The 21,221-nt window shown below is 50.9% G+C and overlaps 1 protein-coding gene across 2 annotated transcripts in view; it reads left to right on the top strand.

Annotated features, from left to right (window-relative positions):
• The window catches only part of ADGRD1 (adhesion G protein-coupled receptor D1), a 174,403-nt gene extending 156,411 nt beyond the window's left edge, over window positions 1-17,992 (top strand). For both annotated transcript variants that reach the window (XM_065904023.1, XM_065904024.1), the window contains 5 exons: window positions 7,377-7,468; window positions 11,296-11,422; window positions 12,679-12,720; window positions 14,323-14,415; window positions 15,802-17,992. In XM_065904023.1, the coding sequence (XP_065760095.1) occupies window positions 7,377-7,468; window positions 11,296-11,422; window positions 12,679-12,720; window positions 14,323-14,415; window positions 15,802-15,897 (450 nt within the window). In that variant the 3' untranslated portion in view covers window positions 15,898-17,992. The remainder of the gene's footprint in view (window positions 1-7,376; window positions 7,469-11,295; window positions 11,423-12,678; window positions 12,721-14,322; window positions 14,416-15,801) is intronic.
• The last annotated feature ends 3,229 nt before the right edge of the window (window positions 17,993-21,221 follow it).

The raw sequence follows: 21,221 nt of genomic DNA on the forward strand, positions 1-21,221 counted from the left end.
ACCTAGACCTGTTCGGCGACTTCACAGTCGAGTGCAGGGTCTGCCAGCGGTGGCCCACGTGGTAAATCCTGTGTAGGAGCACAGGCAATTACTTACAAGTCATCTGCAGCAGCTGTCACACTGAAGCCATTGAGTTGAGTTGTTTCAGTAGAGACTGTGAAGCCTAGAAAGCCAAAACTATTTGCTACTTGGACCTTGAGAGAAAAATCATGCAGACCCTGGGCTGGGGGACGCAGTGGAGGGGTCCGGAGACCCAGCCTCTCTGACCCTCAGGGCTCATGCTGGCTGGGGTTGGGTGCGTCTCATGTCCCTTGTCTCCTCTGAGGACCTGAGGTTGTGTGTGTTGAGTTGTTCTCCATTGTTCAAGGGCCCCCTGAAGACAGCAGTTTTCAGGATCACAGATACGGCCTGGCTCCATTGTGTAAAGTGTGCACAGCTCTGTCTGGGTGCGGGTTCACATGAGTACGTCTGTGGGAAAGAAACATCTGGATGGATGCAATGGGATAGGGTTCCCTCCAGAGGGAGTCCTATCTGGGGGCTACCTGCTTGCATAGCCCATGCATATAAAAAACACCCGGCAATTTTAAACTAAAACACTTTGGCAAGGTGCAGGTTCATGTTGGGGCATGTGGTTTCTGTGTGTCCCGGTGAGGTTGATCTTGGAGGGGCAAGGACCTGGGGGACAGAAATTGTCATGGTGAGGCCTGCTGGGCCCATGACGGGGCCCGGGGAAGGGCAGATCCAAGCCCCTTCTGGGAACAGCTCACCCTTCACCCCACTGGCAGATACTGACCCCCCCTCCCAACTGTCCCTTCACAAACCATCCTACCTGATTATGAGGGGACATGGATGTCATTCCATGGATGTCCTTCAGTGAGCCTGAGTACAGATATACCTATGGGGCCAGCAGGACTTACAGAAACAGGGACACAACTTGAGCCTCCTAAAGGGCTTGTTCCATGCCGGCCCCACTGGGGAGAGAGCCTCCAAGCCAGGGAAGAGAAAAGACTGAAGCTTTAAAGTCCTTCTCTCACATGAAACAATGGCCTGGTTCAAAACTGGGAAAGGAGTACATCAAGGCTGTATATTGTCATGCTGCTTATTTAACTTATATGCAGAGTACATTAGGTGAAATGTCAGGTTTCATGAGGCACACGCTGGAATCAATAACCTCAGATACACAGATGATACCATCCTTATGGCAGAAAGTGAGGAAGAACTAAAAAGCCTCTTGATGAAGGTGAAAGAAGAGAGTGAAAAAGCTGGCTTAAAAATCAACATTCACAAAGCTAAGGTCATGGCATCTGGTCCCATCACTTCATGGCAAATAGATGGGGAAAAAGTGGAAACAGTGGCAGATAATATCTTCTTGGCCTCCAAAAATCACTGTGGACAGTGACTGTAGCCATGAAATTAAAAGACTCTTGCTCCTTGGAAGAAAAGCTATGACAAACCTAGACAATGTATTAAAAAACAGACATCACTTTGCTGACAAACTTTTGTATAGTCAAAGCTGTGGTTTTTCCAGTAGTCATGTATGGATGTGAGAGTTGGCCCATAAAGAAGGCTGAGTGCCAAAGAATTGATGCTTTCGAACTGTGGTGTTGGAGAAGACTCTTGAGAGTCCCCTGGACTGCAGATCAAGCCACTCAATCCTAAAAGAAATCAACACTGAATATTCATTAGAAGGGCTGATGCTGAAGCTGAAGTTCCAGTACTTTGGGCACCTGATGTGAAGAACTGACTCATTAGAAAAGACCCTGATGCTGGGAAAGATTGAGGGCAAGAGAAGAGGGTGATAGAGGATGAGATGGTTGGATGGCGTCACTGACTCAATGGACATGAGTTTGAGGCAACTCTGGGAAAAGGACAGGGAAGCCTGGCATGCTGCAGTCCATGGGGTTGAAAAGAGTTGGACACAATTGAGCAACTGAACAACAACCACCTCTCACCTAGGAAGAAGCAAACCAGAGTGGTTATGTGACTCTACAAATACAGGTGTGTAAAGATACATAAATACAGATACAGTTGTTGTTTAGTCACTAAGTCATATCCGACTCTTTGTGACCGTGTGAACTCTAGCCCACCAGGTTCCTCTGCCCATTGGATTTCCAGGCAAGAATACTGGAGTGGGTTGCCATTTCCTTCTCCAGGGGATCTTCCCAACCCAGGGGTTGAACCCAGGTCTCCTGCACTGGCAGGCAGATTCTATACCACTGAGCCACCAGGGAAGCCCCATGGATACAGTTACCAACTCCTCCTAAATACAGATACAGAAATGGGTGCAATTAGTTATAGGCATATAAATACAGAGTCCTAAATGCCTATAGGGACATAGAAACAAGTAGAGATACAAACCGTACTGTTTACTATGTCTATACGTGTCTCTATACTTTCATTGGGAGATCGTGGCCACATCCCAGTGAGTTTTCATGAATACCTGAGTAGCCCAGAGTCAGGTTAAGAAACACAGCATGGTCTGAACCCCAGAAGCCCTGCCCCATCGTTCCCTCCTCCCAGCAGAAGGCCCCCGTGGTCTTGAGTGTATATCCTCCCCCTTCCTTTTTATCTGCCGAAATGCAGCTTGTGAATTATTGGTTTGATGTTCTGTCATAAGTAGCTTGTTGGCTGTTCTAATGCAGAGACACTTAGTTGATGAGATACATGATATTCACGTTATAGACGCCTCACTCCAGGGCCTTTCCCAGTTTCCTGCCAGGCACAATCCAGGGCGAGTGAAATGCAGTGGGGGACCGGGCCTGCTTCTGCTTTGTATTTTCATGAAAATACGAAGATTTGTTTCGCCTGCAGCTGCCGTCTCCCACTTAAGTGCGTTGATGCGGGATCAGAGGTTCACTGCGCCTTCTCTCATATTGCTGTGGCGGACGTGACTGTCTTACCAACTCAGAGGAAGCATGCACGCCAGATGAAATCAGACAGGCCTACACTGAAAGAGAGAGAGGGGAAATAAATAAGCCCCAGCAGAAGCTTTGGAGAGATGGGCACGAAGATGAATTATAACAGCCAATCATGCGGCAGCTTAACCATTATTGAAATGCTTCCTTCCGGGTCTTAAATACAGAGACCAGGAAATAACACAAGATCTGAAATTAGATCAGTCACTTGTAGCGTTTCTATGTCTGTGAAACGATTTGCAGTAATCTGATCATCCGTTTAGCGACCACATCAAGGAGTCTGTGAACCATAGCCTGAATCGTCTGGCTTCACACCTGAGAAGTCTGGGGCAGGGTCCCAGTTCAGCCTCCAAGCCAGCAGAGGGAGGGGGTGGTTGTGATGTGACCTCTGGGCTACGTGGGTTGTTCAGGCTCCTCCCCTTGCGTCCTTCTCCCAGGTTCTGGGCTTTGTGGCTTCTCCATCCTCTCCCCCAAATTATTGGGACACTTCATGGTTAAGCATGTTTTCCTCCTGAGACCAAAGACATCACTGAGACATTCACAGGAAAAAGGATTTATGTTAGTCCCCTTTTATAATTTAAGTAATTTGATTTTTGAACATTAACACACATGGCTAAAAATTTGAAAGCAAAGCTCAATAATATATATGAATAGTCTCTGCCCACATCTCTCTTTCAGTTCTCTGATTTCCACCCACCTCCCCAAAGAAATGCCCCTGGTGCTAACTTCTTGTGTATTCTAGGAGTGCTACACAGATATCAGTTCAGTTCAGTTCAGTCACTCAGTCGTGTCCGACTCTTTGCGACCCCATGAATTGCAGCATGCCAGGCCTCCCTGTCCATCACAAACTCCCGGAGTTTACTCAAACTCATGCCCATCGAGTCGGTTATGCCATCCAGCTATCTCATCCTCTGTCGTCCCCTTCTCCTCCTGCCCCCAATCACTCCCAGCATCAGGGTCTTTTCCAACAAGTCAACTCTTCACATGAGGTGGCCAAAGTATTGGAGTTTCAACTTCAGCATCAGTCCTTCCAATGAACACCCAGGACTGATCTCCTTTAGGATGGACTGGTTGGATCTCCATGCAGTCCAAGAGACTCTCAAGGGTCTTCTCCAACACCACAGTTCAAAAGCATCAATTTTTCGGCGCTCAAATTTCCTCGCAGTCCAACTCTCATATCCATACATGGCCACTGGAAAAACCATAGCCTTGACCAGACGGACCTTTGTTGGCAAAGTAATGTCTCTGCTTTTTAATATGCTATCTAGCTTGGTCATAACTTTCCTTCCTAGGAGTAAGCATCTTCTAATTTCATGGCTGCAATCACCATCTGTAGTGATTTTGGAGCCCCAAAAAATAAAGTCTGACACTGTCTTCACTGTCTCCCCATCTATTTCCATATAGATGAATATAAATATACATTCACTTTGTTCTATGCATTTTCTGCATGGAAAGTGCTACCTTGGTCCATAATGCATCCAGGGAGCAGGCTGCCCATGGTAGCCCCCCAGCCTGCTCCTTGTCAGAAACAATTCAGGTTGTTTCCAGTCTTCTTGTTACAAACAAGGCTTCAGCTTTGGCCAGTGTGTGAGGAACCTAGGATATAAATTCCCAAAGTGAGAGAGGCAGCACTTGCTGGATGGCAGACAGAGGACCACGCTAAGCATTCTTCCCCCAGAATGCAAGGAATTTACTGGAGGAAGTATAGGTGGGAGAAACCCAAACGTATCAGAAGTCTAGAAATCAACCAAAGGCATAGAGACTGAAAAGCGTTTGATCACGAAAATCATGCATCTTAGTGACAGAAGCAGAGTCTGTGCTTTTGATTCGCCACTCCAGCTGATAGTCTCAACTCTGTGACACAGCTTGTCACCTCCGGAGATGACTGTGCAGTATCCACCTGACCTCAGAAGAGGCTGTTTGCAGACTTCCCTGAACCTCAGTGTCTGGAATTAAAATTCACCTTCTTTCCTGTTTTTTAATGGTTATTTTTGGCTGCATTGGTCTTTGTTGCTGCCCGTGGGCTTCTCTCTAGTTGAGGTGTGCATGCTTAGTTGCTCCGTTGCCTGTGATGTGGGATCTTAGTTCCCCAACCAGGGATCAAACTCACGCCCCCTATCTTGGCGTCACTGGTCACTGTCCAGTGACTGTGTCACTGTCCCACTTGAATGGTCTGCCCCCACGTTTTTCACATCCGTGCTGTCCCACCTCTCTCTTGTCTGCTGAGTGTGGCTTTCCTGTGGGTGTTGCCTGGTTAGCCAGTGTGGAGTGGGGAGGGCACTGGCATTGTGGATATTCCTGTTTGCCAGCTTCTTCCATCTTCCCTGACCTTGGGAGATGTCCACCTTTAACCTCACTTTACAGGTGAGAGAATGGGAGTGAGTGAGAGGGCCTGACCATGTGGAGCCAAGCTGCCAGGCGTGGAGGTAGTCAGTGAAGATGGGGGTCCCACTGACAGCATCTGTTAGTTGTCTGCTATAAAGGTTAATGGACTTCTCAGGTGGTTCAGTGGTAAAGAATCTCCCTGCCAATGCAGGAGACACAGATGTGGGTTTGATCCCTGGGTGGGGAAAATCCCCTGGAGGAGGAAATGGCCACCCACTCCAGTATTCTTGCCTGGAGACTCCCATGGACAGAGGAGCTTGGCAGGCTGCAGTCCATGGGGTCGCAAAGAGTCAGACACCAATGTACGACAGACACACACACACATGCATAAAGGCTAATAAACCCTTATTCACTTACTGTGATGGTGTGAGCAAGGGGCTGAATGGGCAGAAGGGCCAGCTTCCCAGTGCTCCATCCCAAAGAACAGTGCAGGCAGGGATGCTCACTGATGGAGAGGCTGCTGCTGAGTCCTGGACCAGGAAGCCAGGGAGGAGGAGGTAGGAGGAGGGCTGGGAGTGGAGAAGGTGCGGGTCACTGAGGCAGAGTGGGGAGACATGTCTGCAAGACTCCTGAGATAAGGGGTATCAGCAGAGGTACTTTGGAAAGGTACCAGGCTGAACCCCCTAAGAAGGCACTGAATGCAGGTATTCAGGCCAGGAATGCAGATATATGTGTGGCATGGTCGGTCAGAGTGGGAGGGGCCTGAATCCCTGCCTGCAACTTCCTTCAGACCTTAAGATGCCCTGCTGTGCCCCAGGTCGAGGATGAGGAGGGCCACTTTCCCTATGAGGCTTGCCAGGGAAAGTCTTTGTTCTTGCCTGTGGTCGGGCCTGGAAGTTCACACATGGCCAGGAGCCTGACTTCTCAGTGATTCTGTAAATGACCTCTGAGCTTTTCAAATACAAAGAAGTCCCCAGCCACAGCACAACCCTGGATTCCAGCTGGCGTGGATCCTGTAACGGAAAGAAATCTAGAGGGAGGGGTCACTTCTGCTGTCGCCTTCCTGGTCAGACTCCTGTTCAGGACCCTGGAGAGCTGCCCACGGGAGAGGACAGGTTGTGATGGAACCACTGCCACCGACCCTTGCAGCCCCCCAGCCCTCAGCCCCCAAGGGGAGCTTCCCAGCCCCCCAAACCCCAAGGGGACCTTGTCTAGCAAGGAGGGAGCACTGGGCAGAAGATGAAGAATCTTCTACCATGGCCTCTGTGGATCCTGCAGCTGGGAGCCTGGAGTGGGGCCAGGAGGTGAGAGTCAGACTGTCCTGGGGCTTTGGAGGTGTGATTTCCTATCTTTCCAACACTCAGACTGCACTGTGGGTGTTAATACTTACTAAGTGGAAAAACTGAGGTTCAGAGGACTTCAGTGTCACCCCCAGGGAATACATGGTGAAAGGAAGTTGGAACCAGTTCTGTCTGATTCTGAAGTTCACAACCTCCTTGCCTCAGTGCTGAGTGGAGCAGTGCTTGCTTTCTTTCTTTTAATATTTATTTATTAATTTTTGGCTGCACTGGGTCTTCATCGCTGCACGCAGGCTTTCTCCAATTGCAGCGAGCAGGTGGCTACTCTTTGTTGCCATGCGTGGTCTTCTCCCTGCAGTGACCTCTCTTGTTGTGGAACACGGGCTCCAGGGTGTGCAGGCTTTACTGGTGCGTAGGCTCAGCAGGCTCGCAGGCTCCAGAGTGTAGTCTCATTAGTTGTGGTCCACAGGCTTCGTTACCCCATGGCATGTGGGATCCTCCTGGACGAGGGATCAAACTCGTGTCCCCCGAATTGCAAGGTGGATTCCCAACCACTGGGTCACCAGGGAAGCCTGAGAGGTGCTTTCTTTGATGTGCTTCTGAGGACTAGCCCTGGGATGTTGGGCTGTCTTTTCTCAGTAGCATAAATATGTGCTCCCGGAAGCAGTCTTGCAGGGGATCTGCGTAGCTGAAAGTTCAAAGACACTGTTAAATTTCTCCCAGAGGTGCCATCTGTTTGCTTGAGAAGCCTGGCTGGGGAGTGGGTGCCGCCAGGTGGACTCAGACGTCCTGCAGGTGCGCTCCGGTGCTTACCTTGTCTCCTGTGCTCCTCGTGCAGGTCAACATTGGCATCCTCATCGCGGTGACCAGGGTCATTTCACAGATCAGCGCCGAGAACTACAAGATACATGGAGATCCCAGCGCCCTCAAGTAAGCTGGACCCGGGGCTGTCAGTCATGCCCCCCCACTGGCCACTGCTGCTCCGGGGGTGGCAGGAGGACAGGTCATATTCTTGGGCTCGCTCTGTGTCCACTTGACGTCACAGGGAGCACAGAACTCACGCCGTCATCCATCTCAACCAGGAGCAGCTCCCTTGCCCAGCTCGCTGCCCTATCTGTGAAATAGGGGGTTTATTAGATGTCCTCCAGAGACAGCTTCACCCCTAAAGTTAGAGGAGCTTGTGGTGGGATACAGAGGAGGGTTCTCAAGCCTGACTGTCCTGCTGCATCGGTCGTGGCTCAGCCCTTACTATCTGCTGAGACCTTGTGAGCTGTTGAACCCCATAGCACCCTGCTTTGCTGATCTGTGTGGTGGGGGTGATAGCGGCCATCTCAAAGGTTGTCCTGACCTGGGCTGGGGCTGATCCATCCACAGAAGGAACACGTGTCTCCACACTCACATTTGCTGCCTTCTGGGGCTTCCTTCACCCCATTATTGGGGATCTGCTGCTTGCAAGTGTCAGAAAACCCAAGACAAGATGACTCAAGCAAAGGGCATATCTATCAACACAGGCAACCACGAGTCCAGGAGAGAGTCTAGAATGGCTTAGTCCAGGACCCAGTCTGCCTGCATTTCTCTGCCCCACATCACCTGTTGGTTTCACCCTGAGGTGAACTGTGCCTCCTGGTGACAAAATGGCTGCCAAAGAAGTTTCAAGTCCATGGGAAAGTGTGTCTCTTTCCCTCAAAATCAGACAGAGGTCCTGAGCCTCCAGGCAGACTCAGACCAGGCCATATGCCCATCCATGAATCAGTTACAGTGGATGGAAGTCAGCAGTTAACCCAGGCCTGAGTCACATGGTCCATCCGGGTTCTGGGGTGCAGGCAGCGTCTCTAAACCACAGGGCCAGGAAGTGGGAGAGGTGGCTCCTTGCAGGGAATTTAGGGGCTGTTACACAAATAAGGCACGATTCCCGGGTGGTGCTAGTGTTAAAGAACCGGTCTGTCAATGCAGGAGAAGTAAGAGATGTGAGTTTGATCCCTTGGTCAGGAATATCCTCTGGAGGAGGAAATGGCAACTCACTCCAGTGTTCTTGCCTAAGAATCCCATGGACAGAAGAGCCTGGCAGGCTATTGTCCATAGGGTCACAAGGAGTCGGAAATGACTGAAGTGACTTAGAAACAGGACACAGTTACCAGGCAGCTGGCTTTCTGTAAGTTACTTTAGCTACACTACATCTTTTCTGATCTGAAAGGGAAAAGAGTAAATATATCTGCGGCAAATCGATAAGACAATTATTCTGTAATGAATTCTAAACACTGTAAATTAACCTGACAAGTGGCTCTGGCTTCTCGGACTTTTTCAGCCCCTGGAAACCTTGGAGATGCTCCTGAGTCAGGGTCACTTCCACTCCTCTTCCATCAGCGAGAACAGGCAGCGCTGCTCCATGAGGCAGCCTGTCCCCAGCCAAAGGGCCTGGCCAGGGAGGAGCCTGACCCTCCCTCACCCCAACCTCAGTCCCTAGGCCCTCCACTCCATAGACAGGGCCCTGGTCTGTCTCCAGCACGGACTCTTGCTGCCCCTCTGACTCGGTACCCAGGGGACCACTGGCCTAGCTGTGCCCAGAGCAGCCTCGGTCTCAGTTCACACCCACCCCTCTCTCTGGCCCCTGTCCCCTCTTCACGCACTGTGGCCCAGGAGGCAGCTGAGTCCACGACCTGGCTGCTCTCTGTGGGGACCTGGTCTCGGAGTGGAGGCTGACACATGGGAAATGGGGCCGTGATGGGTGTTTCAGCCTTTCTGAGGAACCATGACGGGGGCAATGCCACTGTGTCCTGTGTCCTTCAGGTGACACAACGGCCCTGGTCCAACCTTCTGGAGAGAGTCCAGCTGGTCTCTCTGGACAGACCCCTGACTCTGATGTCACTCAGCACGGACTCCTCTTCACGTGGTGCAGCTGGACCCTGGGTAGCTCCCTCACTCCCTTCTTAGTGTCATTAGAGTGACCGTTCCGTCCCTGGGCTGGTGAAGCAGGAACCCTGGAAGCTGGGCGAGAAGATGCAACACAGCCTCCTCAGGACACTTCCGGCTCTGTCTCTTGGATTCAATCTAAGCCTCTCCTTCCTGCCCATCAGCTCAATGCTCAGTGCCTAATGGGGTCAGATGCTTCCTCGGGAGCCCTAATGGGCTGCCTTCCACCTGCTTTCTCATCTCTATTTATTGGTCATGATTTCAGACTCCCCAGAAAGCAGCAGAGAACATTCAGTTTTCCCAGTGAGATCAGGGACTGGTGGTGTGGAGGGAGATGTGAACGACGTGGAGACTTGGGTGGTTAGAGGACGCGGGAGGTGGAGCCCCATGCAGGCCCCGCCCCCCGGGGGGAAGCCAGTTGTGGCGGGGGGGCCACATCAAGGAGTCACGTAGTTGCTTTCTTGCGTGCCTGCCTGGTGCGTGCGTATGGACAGCGTCCCCTTGCCCAGGCCTTCGACTCTGCAGGGACCCTGCTCCTTCCGCCTTTGACGAGGAGACCTGGCAGCTTGGTTTACGAGTCCTCAGAGAGAACCTACTAGAGGAGTTTCTCCCAAGATCTCATCATTTATTGCTCTATTTTTTAAAGTAAAAATGAACCATCTCTTTGAAAGTAGCACATTTGATACCGATTTGTCGGCGGCTGCTCCTTTCAATTACAGATTTTTCAGGATCTAAAGGTTGAACCTAAATCATTCATGATATTTTATTTCCCAGATTCAGGTGTTTTAACTGTATTAACATTATGAAAACACACGGCGGCAGCTTCCCTGAGAGCTGACATGCGGGAACAGCCCTTGGTTTCTCAGGGATTTGCCGCCAGGAGCTGTCACTGCCGGGAACTCGGCCTTCTGACCCGGAAGTGCCTTGGGGCTGTTACACCGGCTCCCGGAAGAGGCTGGATCCAAGTGCCCCACGTCTGCAGGCTCATCTATGTGCCCTTCCTTCATCCGTTCAGTGACCACTTCCTGAGAGCTCGCAGGTCCTGGCGCCTTGCTGCGCTTTGGGGCTGCGGAGATGCAAAGTCCAGCCTCCAGAGAACTCACCCTCCAGTGAGCGAGACCGTGTCAGCCACTGCGCTGAAGGACGAAGGGTGTGTGGGTTGCTGACCTGGGCAGCACGGCGCCCATCAGCCTCCAGACTTTCTAAAAAGCTCACATGCAGAGCCTCCCTCCATCCCCATCCCCATGGAAAGCTGAGCTGTTTCAGGAGTCAGGTAGACGGGGCTTCAGTTAGCATGTGATTTGCAGGGCATATCGGAGACAACCAGGACTTGGACAACCTAATGGGCACTGCCTCAACACCAGCTCTGTTCTGGGCTCTCCAGACCCTGAGGGACTGAGATCCGTCTTCTTGAGGAACTCACATTCCAAGGGGGGAGCCTCAGAGCTGATGCTGCAGGTGCCCCAGCCCTGGGTGTGTCGACCACCTTACCCAGCCCCACAGCTCTGCTTCCCTCTGTGGCACCTGGAATCAGCATTTCCGTCAGCATCACCACCGGCTGGGTCAGGGCGGTCATCCCGAGTTTGCCCAGTGGACGTGCTGGCTCCCAAATGCCCCGAGCAGGTTGCAGTCCAACCAGAGCTGAGCTGTCAGCTTGGCCCAGGGCTGGCCTGGCGCCAACCTTGTCTTATACATTTGGGGTGGTCAGCTTCTCACCCAGGGTCTCCTGAAGGGAAGAGCCAGGTCTCACTCCCAGCAGCGGCTCTGTCTGCTCCCATCTGGAAACCTTGCATCTGGACACCCCCTGCCTGCCCATCACCCAGAGTCCATCCCTGTTTCTCTGGCAGGTTGACCGCAAAAGCTGTGGCCGTGCTGCTGCCCATCCTGGGAACCTCGTGGGTCTTTGGCGTGCTTGCTGTCAACAACCAGGCCATGGTCTTCCAGTACATGTTTGCCATACTCAACTCCTTACAGGTGAGGGCCCAATGGGACTGTCAGCCTGGGAGCTGTCAGCTTTGTGAATAGATGCTGGGTGCAGGTTGCCATGGCAGCAGGAGGCAAACACTCTGATCTGTTTCCTCCACACACATTCACCTTGTGAACCCAAAGGGTGGGAGCATCCCTGAGGACAGAGGCATGGATGAGACACACACCAGGGTCTCTGAGCAAACAGGGCGTGGAGGACCCCATTTACAACAGGGTTGCCTCATTTTTCAGGGCAGTACCTGTGGGAGATACATCTAGCCTGAATGGAAGATGGTCAGCATGTGGGTGGCTCCCAAAAGGGAGCTGGGCATGGAGGGGTGGTGAAGAGGGAGTTACCTCAGGTTCTGAGTTCTCATCCGCCTTCTGCATAGAGGGACAGAAAAGGTAACAGCCTGGAAACGGGAGATCTGAGATGCCCAGAGTTGGAGTCCCCAGACCCACAAGCCCCTGGTGGAAGGATGGAGGCGGATGCTCACTGCCATCCATAGCCTACACAGCCGAGCTGCAGGCTGAATCCTGGCAAACGTCACTGCGGCCCAGCCCAGCCCTCACCGTGATGTCCTTGCTGCCCCTGGGTCTTCACGACCAGCAGCTGTGTTGCACTTTTAATCTGTAATAAGCCCCTATACACAGCTTCCTTTTGGTTGTCATGGTGACAGGGTATAGGTTGTCGTTGCAGCAGCCCTTGCACACCACAGGTCCTGGGTTCCTCCTTTATCCTCTGTGTCCCCGTCTCCTCTTCCATAAAATGGGAACAGTAATAGGACTCACTTCATGGGGCTGCTTTTAGCACTCAATGAGATGAAGTGTTTGCCTCATGCTGACACAGAGGAGCAGCCTCTAGATGTTTGGGGACATCCTCGTCTTGCATCTGTTTTCATTGTCATCATCATCCTTGGTCTGCCGGTGAGAACACAAGGGCTCTTAGCTGGTAGGCTTGTGCCCTCCCGCTTGTCCTCCCCAGCAAATTTGCTCCTCTTCCAGGTTCAGCCAATCTGGGCATGTACCTGTCTCTGTGTCTTGGTCATGGTGTCTGTCTGCATCTAGGTTAGATTACAGGACACCCTTCCATCCTCATGGTTTCATGGTGAAGCATCACAGCTTGCTCCCATCCTCTCCAACACCAAGCCATGCCGATGCCACTCTCAGAGTCCATGGGTGACATTGGAAAGAACCCTCAGAAAGTGTTTGTAACAAAAATGCAAGCGGCTCTAATTCTGTGTTTTCTTCCCTTTCCTTCCCAGGGATTCTTCATCTTCCTCTTTCACTGTCTCCTGAATTCAGAGGTATGTCTGCTCCACTTCCTGCCAACATGAAGCGGGTTTTTCATTTCTGAAAGGCACAGAGAGCAGGAAAGGTGTGGCCTCATCTGCCTGGTTTCTGGGACTGTAACCCTGAATGAGCCTTGGTATCTGTAACAGGTTGTGTGCAGGGGGCTGCTTTCCATCAGTCCTTCCTCCCTCATCCTGGTTGCTAAGCAACATACACATATCCTCCCTCACTGATGTCACCCAGGGACTGCTGGCCGCATGGAGGACCAGGAGAGATGGAGACAGTGTGGAGTAACTGAGTTGGAGATTCAGGACCTTGTTTGGCATCTGGTATATTAGGGAGAGTGAGATGCAGATGGGCTCCCAGCAAACCCTCCCCCAAGGTATACAGGAAGCTGGCCTGGGGTGTAAGGAAGACCCTTGACTACAGAGATTGGAGGGGGGCTTTTGTGATGCAGCTTCCAAGGGCTCTGGGGCACCTGGAGTGGGCTCATTCCTCTTGGTGCAGTCTGGGCCATTGCACCTGCCATGTACTTGGCCACGGGGATGGTGCAGGCTGCTCTGGAGCCCGTCTCTCAGGACTAGTAATCCATAGGAAAAGTTTTACCCTTACACTGTGGGTTTGCTGCCATGTTCCTCGGCATTTGAGCCAGGTGGCACTGGTGGTAAAGAGCCCACTTGCCACTGCAGGAGACATGAGACCTGGGTTCGATCCCAAGGTCGGGAAGATCCCCTGTAGGAGGGTATGGCAACCCAGTCCAGCATTCTTGCCTGGAGAATCCCATGGACAGAGGAACCTGGTGGGCTACAGTCCATGGGGTTGCAAAGAGTTGGTTATCACTGAAGTGACTCAGCACGCGTGCACACACACACACACACACACACACACACACACACAGACAACAGGCTGGAATTATGGGCACATGCCTCTGGAATGATGATTGAGAATAGGGTGGGAACATGTCCTGCTCTTTCAGGAGATTCTGCCCATTTGCATAGGAGAGGTCAGGCAGAGAGGAAGGAGATGTGGGGCGGGGCACACAGGGTGAGTTGCCCAGGATGATGGCAGCCAATGGAGGAGGGAGGTCACATGATTGCAAAGACCAAGGAGCAGCCCTTGGTCTGCTGACCAAGTCAGCAGCAGAGGCTGACTGATCGACTTGGCAGAGGGGGCAGGAAGGAGAGCAGCCTCAGAACCACATACAGCCTGTTCCACACCTGCATTTGTTCATTTACTGCTCTGGGTGAAGTCTGTGCCCCTCACACGCCCTGCTCCCTTGCTGTTCATTGTTGAGCATGTCTTGTCTCTTCACCCAGAGCTGTGAGGTCAGCAAAGACCAGGAGATCCAGCTTTCTCCCCGTGCAGGGCTGGGTATGGTGGGGGTTGGTGGGGAGGGGGGCACAGTCTGTATCTGCCAAACGAATCAGTGACACAGCGCAGCTCTGGAACCTCTAACCGTTTGGACCCGATACCTCCGAATCCAGTCTTGCCCCACATGTGGTGTTCTGGGCCTGGCGTCAGCACAAATTCCTCAGGACCTCTTAGAGTGACCTCTTATTGTTGCTTTTTCCACTTCTGAAATTGCTTCCACTGAGCCTTCCATTCTGCCTTTGAAGGTGAGAGCCGCTTTCAAGCATAAAACCAAGGTCTGGTCCCTCACAAGCAGCTCTAGCCGCCAAGCCAACGTGAAGCCCTTCAGCTCGGACATTGTGAGTGCATGTGGTGTCTTGTCTACACCCCTCCTGCGCCGGCCCATCCTTCTCCGAGTGCCTTCCATCCTCAGCCCGCCTTGACCCAGGGCTCTTGTTCCTTGTCCTCATTGCCTGGAAAGCCAGTCCACGCCGGCCGGGGACTTGCTCCAGCTTCACTGAGCTGCACACAGCTCCCGCCTTGCTGAGAACCAAGGGGTCCTGAGCCTGCGTCTTTCAAGTCCTGAGCCCCGGCCCCTCTGCTTCCTCCTTCCCTAAGCTCATTGTCTGCACCGTCTGCGTTGGGCAAATGGCAGGTCGAGGTGACGGAGCCTTGGCTCAGGTGCTGGTGCTTGTTGGTCGACCCTTGCACACCCGACATAGGCCTGCAGGTGGCACAAGCTGATGTCACACCCCAACAAGGTCCCATCCTCGTGAAATCACCTGAACCTCTCTCCTGCACTTTCCAGGACCAGTACTTCTTATGTTGACTCAGGGAGATGGAAGGTCAATTGACCAAGAAGCAGACACTGGACACGCTGGTGTCCCACAGAGGCACAGAAGTCCCCTGGCACAGCCTGGCCTTTACATCAGGGCTCCTCCCCCTACAGATGCCTAAAAAATTGAGCTTGAATGATCAGGGGTCTGAACAAGCCATACACTTTTCAGTGCTGGGCTTGGATGTGTGGTTCCTCGTCCTCTGCCCTGCAGACCCCCGGGCATGCCCCCCAGGCAGCCTGGAGCAGCTGGTGTCCTGCATTCTCACTGCAGTGCAGCTGCCTACCTGTCAGGTCCTTGCTCAGGGATCCCGTCTCAGGAAGTCCTTCCTAGACAGCACTGAACAAAGGTGCTCCCTCCCTATTCCAGCATCCTTTGCCTGCCTGCCAGTCCCGGGAGTTGTTCAGTTTATTCATTTGCTTGATGGCCATTGTCCGCCTCCCCCATCAGAATGTATGCTCCATGAGAGCAATGGTCTGGTCAGCTTGGCTCCCTGGAGCGACCTCAGAGCCTCCCTCAGTCCCTGGTGCATGGCCTGCTCCATAAGTCAACACAGAGGGAATGAGCAAATAAGTGGATGGATGAATACAAGTGCGAATGGATGAATACATGTGTGAATGAATGAATACATGTGCAAATGAATGAATGAATGAAGAAAGGACAGATTGATGAGTGAATGACTGCAGGGTTGAGTGCACCCCAGAAGCTGGGAGCTACGATCAGGCAAATGCTTGCCAAGAAGGTGGAGAAAAGTGCTCATTTTTCTGGTGAGCAGTGCCGCTTCCTCTCACTAGGGAGGATTCTCAAGCAGCTTTCTGGCCCAAGGCTTTGCTCTTCGCACTCCCGGGGCGCCATGGGTTTCTTGTCTCAGAGCAGAGTCTTCACTCCTTGCTCCTTCGTGGTTTGCAGATGAATGGGACCCGGCCTGCTACAGGCTCCACCAGGCTCAGCCCTTGGGACAAGAGCAGCCACTCCGGACACCGCGTGGACCTGTCTGCCGTGTGAGCAGAGAGGCTGACGACCCGGCCGGCCTGCTGCTCAGAACCCCTCCACCTGCTGCAAACAGGACACAAGCAACGCTCTGCCTTTGCCTCTGGGACCCTCTCCTCATTACCGTCTGGACCCGGGGGTCACAGCCCCGAGAGAGCTGTCCTCACCTGTGACCTGCCCACGTGACAGAGTCCACCACCCTGCTTGCAGCCTGATACACAGAGGCGGAGGGTGGGACCTGGGGGCACAGACTTCTCCTTCATCCCTGCCAGCACACACAGCACAGGGCCCTCCACACTGGGCGCACAGCGGCCGTAGCACCGGGTGAGAAGTTTAACCTCTGCCTGGTGATGGGGACTTTGGACCAAAGTGCTGGTGTCTGCAGGGGAGGGTCGAGTGGAGGCGGCTGCCCATGTTTCCACCTGCCGACTCCACCCAAGAACAGCGTCCCCAATGCCAGGCATCTGCCGAAGAGTGACTCTTTCTGCAGGGTGGTGCCAGCCTGGGCCAGCCCCACATCTGCTCGCATGGCCGCACTGGGCCTCTGCTGATGCCCAGGGCTGTGGGGTGGAGACGCTGGCCGCCCAGCCCCTGTCTGTGCGTGGGGATCTCGCCAAGGCAAAGAGCTCCACAGAGGGTGGGGCCTTCTGCTCTGAAAGCATCTCAGCCCCTTCCTCGTGAGTGTTGGCTCTTCAGATTCAAAGTCAGCCTTAAAATCCACGCCCCTCCTCCTTTCCTGGCACCTGAGCCTTCTCTGTGTACAGACTTCCCTGGTAGGCCAGAAGAGCCACCGTTTTCCAAGGCATAACATCCCTAGGATTTCTTCCTCATCACTTGCAAATGCTTTTCTGGTTTTCCAAAGAGTGGATCACAGTGGAGAGTAGCACGGTACGGTACGTGACTGCACGTTGCTGCAAAGACGCCTTGACAGAGCCAAGTGGCAGGCTGCTCTTGAGTGCGGGGGAGAATCAAGAACCCCCCGTCCTGACCAACCTAGGGAGGGAGGGGGTGGCATCGGCTGTGTCTTCTGAGTTGATGTTTATTTATAGACCTAGACCTGGACTCAGCCCCCTAGGGGACGCAATGATCCTTACGACCCCATGTTTGGGCGAGATCCCGTGGAACGCTAGGGTTTGTGATCCTAGATGTGAATCGAAATGCCATGGAATTGTTGGGAAACAGACTACGAAAGGTTGCACTGTGAGTGCTTGTGAAATGTATGGGTAAGAAATTCCAACCTGTTTTTGATACTGGAAAATCTTCCTTGAAAACTGTGACGGCGATAGCATTAAAGCCCCTGCCCCCCGACGACCGTCCCACCCTGTCTCCTCACCTCTGCTGTGTCTCCTGGTGAGTGTCTATGTGGTTTTGTAGACCTTTTCCCATCTTCCTCTGCACCTTCATAAAGGAACTCCTGCCCCTGATGCCCTGATGACGATGAGTGTTAACAGTCATCTTCAAGCATCTCCTGCTGTGTTGAGGGTGGGGTTAACCTCTGTCCTTCCACAGGGAGGAGGGGTCCCCAGATGTACCAGCCTCGGCACCTTTGACAGCTCCCTGTGTGGTGCCATGGATGTGCCTTGGGGGGGTGAACCTGGCTGATGCTGGCAAAGACCCCGGTGTTTGGTGAAAAGTATGGCTGGCCCCCGCTCTAAGTGTCTTGTGATTCCAGAAGCCAGGTCACCTGTAACTTGGCATTATATCCTTGTGCCCAACAACACCTAGAAGTGAGAACACTGTATTCTTAAGATTTACACTTGGATTTTTTTTTTTCTTATTTAGTTTCTGGTGAAGCAAATCAAATAAGGAACTGTCTGTATTTTACATAGAATTCTTTGTTTTTTTAAAAAAATCTGCATATTCACCCTACATAGCTAATATATCAGGAGAAGTAATGAACAACTTTTTATCTCTAAAGAATGAGAGTAGTGCACTTTATTTATAGGCTATATATTTTGGCTTCTGCGGTACTCTATTATCTACACATAATTTGGCCAAAGATAAGCAATTGGGAAGAATTGTGTGTTTAAAGTAGTTTATAGCACAGGAAAGGTGATGAATGCCACTTTATAGTGAATATATGTTGTGACTTTTATGAAATAAACTCTTAATGTCCTTTAAGTAAAATGTGGTTCGTAACATCTTTTGCTGGTGGAAGGCAAGCAAGATTGTGTGTCTCTTGACAAAAATCTATCGGGAAACACACGTGGATAAAATTCTATCCTGGAATTCACTAGACAGACTTCTATTCAGTGCTTTCTATGTCCTCAGCACAGTCTGGCTCTGGGGACTCTGCCTTGGACGATGCCCCACCCTATCCAGCAGCCTCCCGGGTAGGCAAGAACGACAGACAGTGGAATTTTTGCAGCCCTGTGTTCCTCAGGTTACTGTACTGTGCAGAATATTGGTGCTGCTTTTTTTTTTTTTAACTTACCAACTTGTTTTATTTTAGCTAATATATCAAAAATATTTCAACACAATATTGAAGAATTATCGAGCTATTTTATATTCTTATATACCAAGTCTTTAAACATGGTTTATTATTTTTTATTAAAGATTTTTATACAGTTTTTAAAGTTAATACTCCATTTACAGTTATTAAAAAAATATTGGCTATATTCCCCATGTTGTACAGTACAACTTTGTAGTTGATCTTACACCCAACAGTTTGTACCTCCCATTCCCCCACACCTATACTGCCCAACCTCCACTGGTGACCACTAGTTTGTTCTCTGTATCTGTGAGTCTGCTGCTTTTTTGTTATAATCACTAGTTTGTTGTGAACCCCTAGTGGCTCAGACAGTAAACAATCTGCCTGCAATGCAGGAGACCTGGGTTTGATCCCTGGGTTGGGAAGATCCTCTGGAGAAGGGCATGGCAACCCACTCCAGTATTCTTGCCTGAAAATCCATGACAGAGGAGGCTGGTGGGCTCAGTCCATGGGATCGCATAGAATTGGACATGACTGAGCATGCACGTACGGCATAGTTTGTTGTGTAGATCACACACACACACACATACACACACATATATACTGGTGCTTCTTCATGGGAGGTTCAGAGATCCTCCCAGCTATAGTTATTCATTTGCTTTGTCATGCTGCTCTTGGTTCTTGTTACATGTGATCTACTTGGTCCTACATCCTGTCTGCTGTGCAGATAAACTTGATGTACTGATGTACTGTAGGGACTTCCCTGGTGGTCCAGTGCTTAAGAATTCACCCTGCAATGCAGGGGAAGTGGGTTTGATCCCTGGCTGGGGAACTAAGATCTCACATGCTGTGGAGCAGCCAAGCCCTTGTGATGCAACTACTGAGCCTGTGCACTCTGGAACCTATGTGCCCCAGCTAGAGAGTCCATGTGCCACAACGGAAGGTCCCATGTGCTGCAGCTAAAACGAAACACAGTCAAATAAATAACAAAAATTAAGTTGATGTACTCTCTAACTTTTCCATATTACTAGGTATTATTCATAATTATAATGTATATACATAAACATTTAATTGCATACTATATTTTACCAAAACTTTGCACTATTTTGCAATGCAATGATTGCTATGCTTCTACAGCCTTCCAGGCTCCTCATGGAATTCTCCAGGCAAAAATACTGGAGTGGGTAGCTATTCTCTTCTTCAGGGGATCTTACCAACCGAGGGATCAAACCCAGGTCTCCTACATTGCAGATGGATTCTTTACCAGCTGAGCCACCAAGGACCCCTCTATATTATGTACAAGATATATAATAAGTATTTAGTTATATTCATTTTATACATGCATTTAATGTATTTTATATCTATTTTATATCTTTTATATCTATTTTATCTATAAATTGATGAATATTAGTGTCTTTGAGGTCTTTCTGCTTATGACTTTTTTCTTATATTCATTACTATCCAGGTTAAAATTTCAAAATTGGGTTTTTGCTTCAAAAAGAGTAAATAATTCCATCACTCTTGAAACATTTTGCCAAAATATTGAGAGTCATTTCTCACTGCCAATGATAGCTTATTAATATTTCATTTTCCAAATGTTTTTACCAGCAAAGGGCATTATCAGTGTTTTTATCACCAACTTAGTATGTGTGAAATGTCATGATTTGCATTTCTCTGCTCACTTCTGGGGCTGAGGTATCTGGCACATGTGGGCTTGCTTTTTCCTCTTTCTCGTAGAAGCGGGGGATGAACGCGCTGACTCTACAGGGGACAGGTTTCCCTTCTTTGTGGTACTTCCTCGCTGTGCTCTGAGAGCATCTCAGTAAAGGTGCTCCGACGGCTGGGGTGAAGGGGGCTTGTTGAGGGTCGGAGTCCGATGATGCCCTCGCAGCCCGATGATGCCCCCGCAGCAGCTGTACTGCGCGAGCGGGAGCCGGAGCCTCCCGCTCGCGGTTTAGGTCCATCTTGGAGACCGGTCAGCGCCCGGGGCGCCATTCCAGCTCTCTTGGGGTGCTGGAGCAGGCGGGTGCAGGCCGGGTGGGGTGCCGTGGCTGCCTCTCCTGTCGCAGATGTTCCTCCTCCATCAGTCACGAGGCCTGAGTGTAGTGGGTGGCGCAGGGCGCCCCAAAAAGGATGCCTCGAGGTGGAGCCCCATCGCAGGCCTGGAGCGATTCTGATGCCCTCCGGGTCCCTGCGTCCCTTCCACCAGAGCCCACAGACGTGCCTTTCGCAGCAGTGTTCTCAGGCCGCCTTTCCTGCAGAGATGTCTCAGAGCTTGGAGTCCAGACACAGAGGACTGTTTTTCTGGGCTGCGATTGGCCTTTAAACTCTTTTTTCACCATATTTGGGGAGTTTGGGTGTGAGTCCTGGGCTGTAGGGCGTGGGTGGGGGGCGCGGTAGGTAGAGGTGGTGCTCTGTGCTCATTATTGGCTAGTTTCCTGCTTCCGGTCTTTTTTTCTAACTTTATTATTATTTTTAATTGAGGTACAGTTGACATACAATATTATAATATTGTTAGGTGTACTACATAATGACTTGATATTTGTATACATTGCAAGATCACCACCACAAGTCTGATTAATATCTATCATCATATGTAGCTACAGAATTTCTTTTCTTTGTGATGAGAACTTCCAAGATCTATTCTCAAAAACTTTCAAATATTCTAATAGAACATTATTAACTACAGTTACCATGTTGTATGTTATTTCCCTAGGACTTGCTTATTTTATAACTGGAACTTTGTGCCTTTTTAATCCCCTTCATCCATTTCACCTACTCCCAACACCCTACCCTGCCGCCCCCATCCCTGTCTCTGGCACTATCAATATACTCCCTGTTTCAATGAGTTTGGCTTTTTTAGATTCTTCTGGTAAGTGAGATCATATAATTCTTATCTTTCTCCGCC

The sequence above is a fragment of the Muntiacus reevesi genome, chromosome 13, assembly GCF_963930625.1.
Source record: "Muntiacus reevesi chromosome 13, mMunRee1.1, whole genome shotgun sequence".
NCBI classification, from domain to species: domain Eukaryota; kingdom Metazoa; phylum Chordata; class Mammalia; order Artiodactyla; family Cervidae; genus Muntiacus; species Muntiacus reevesi.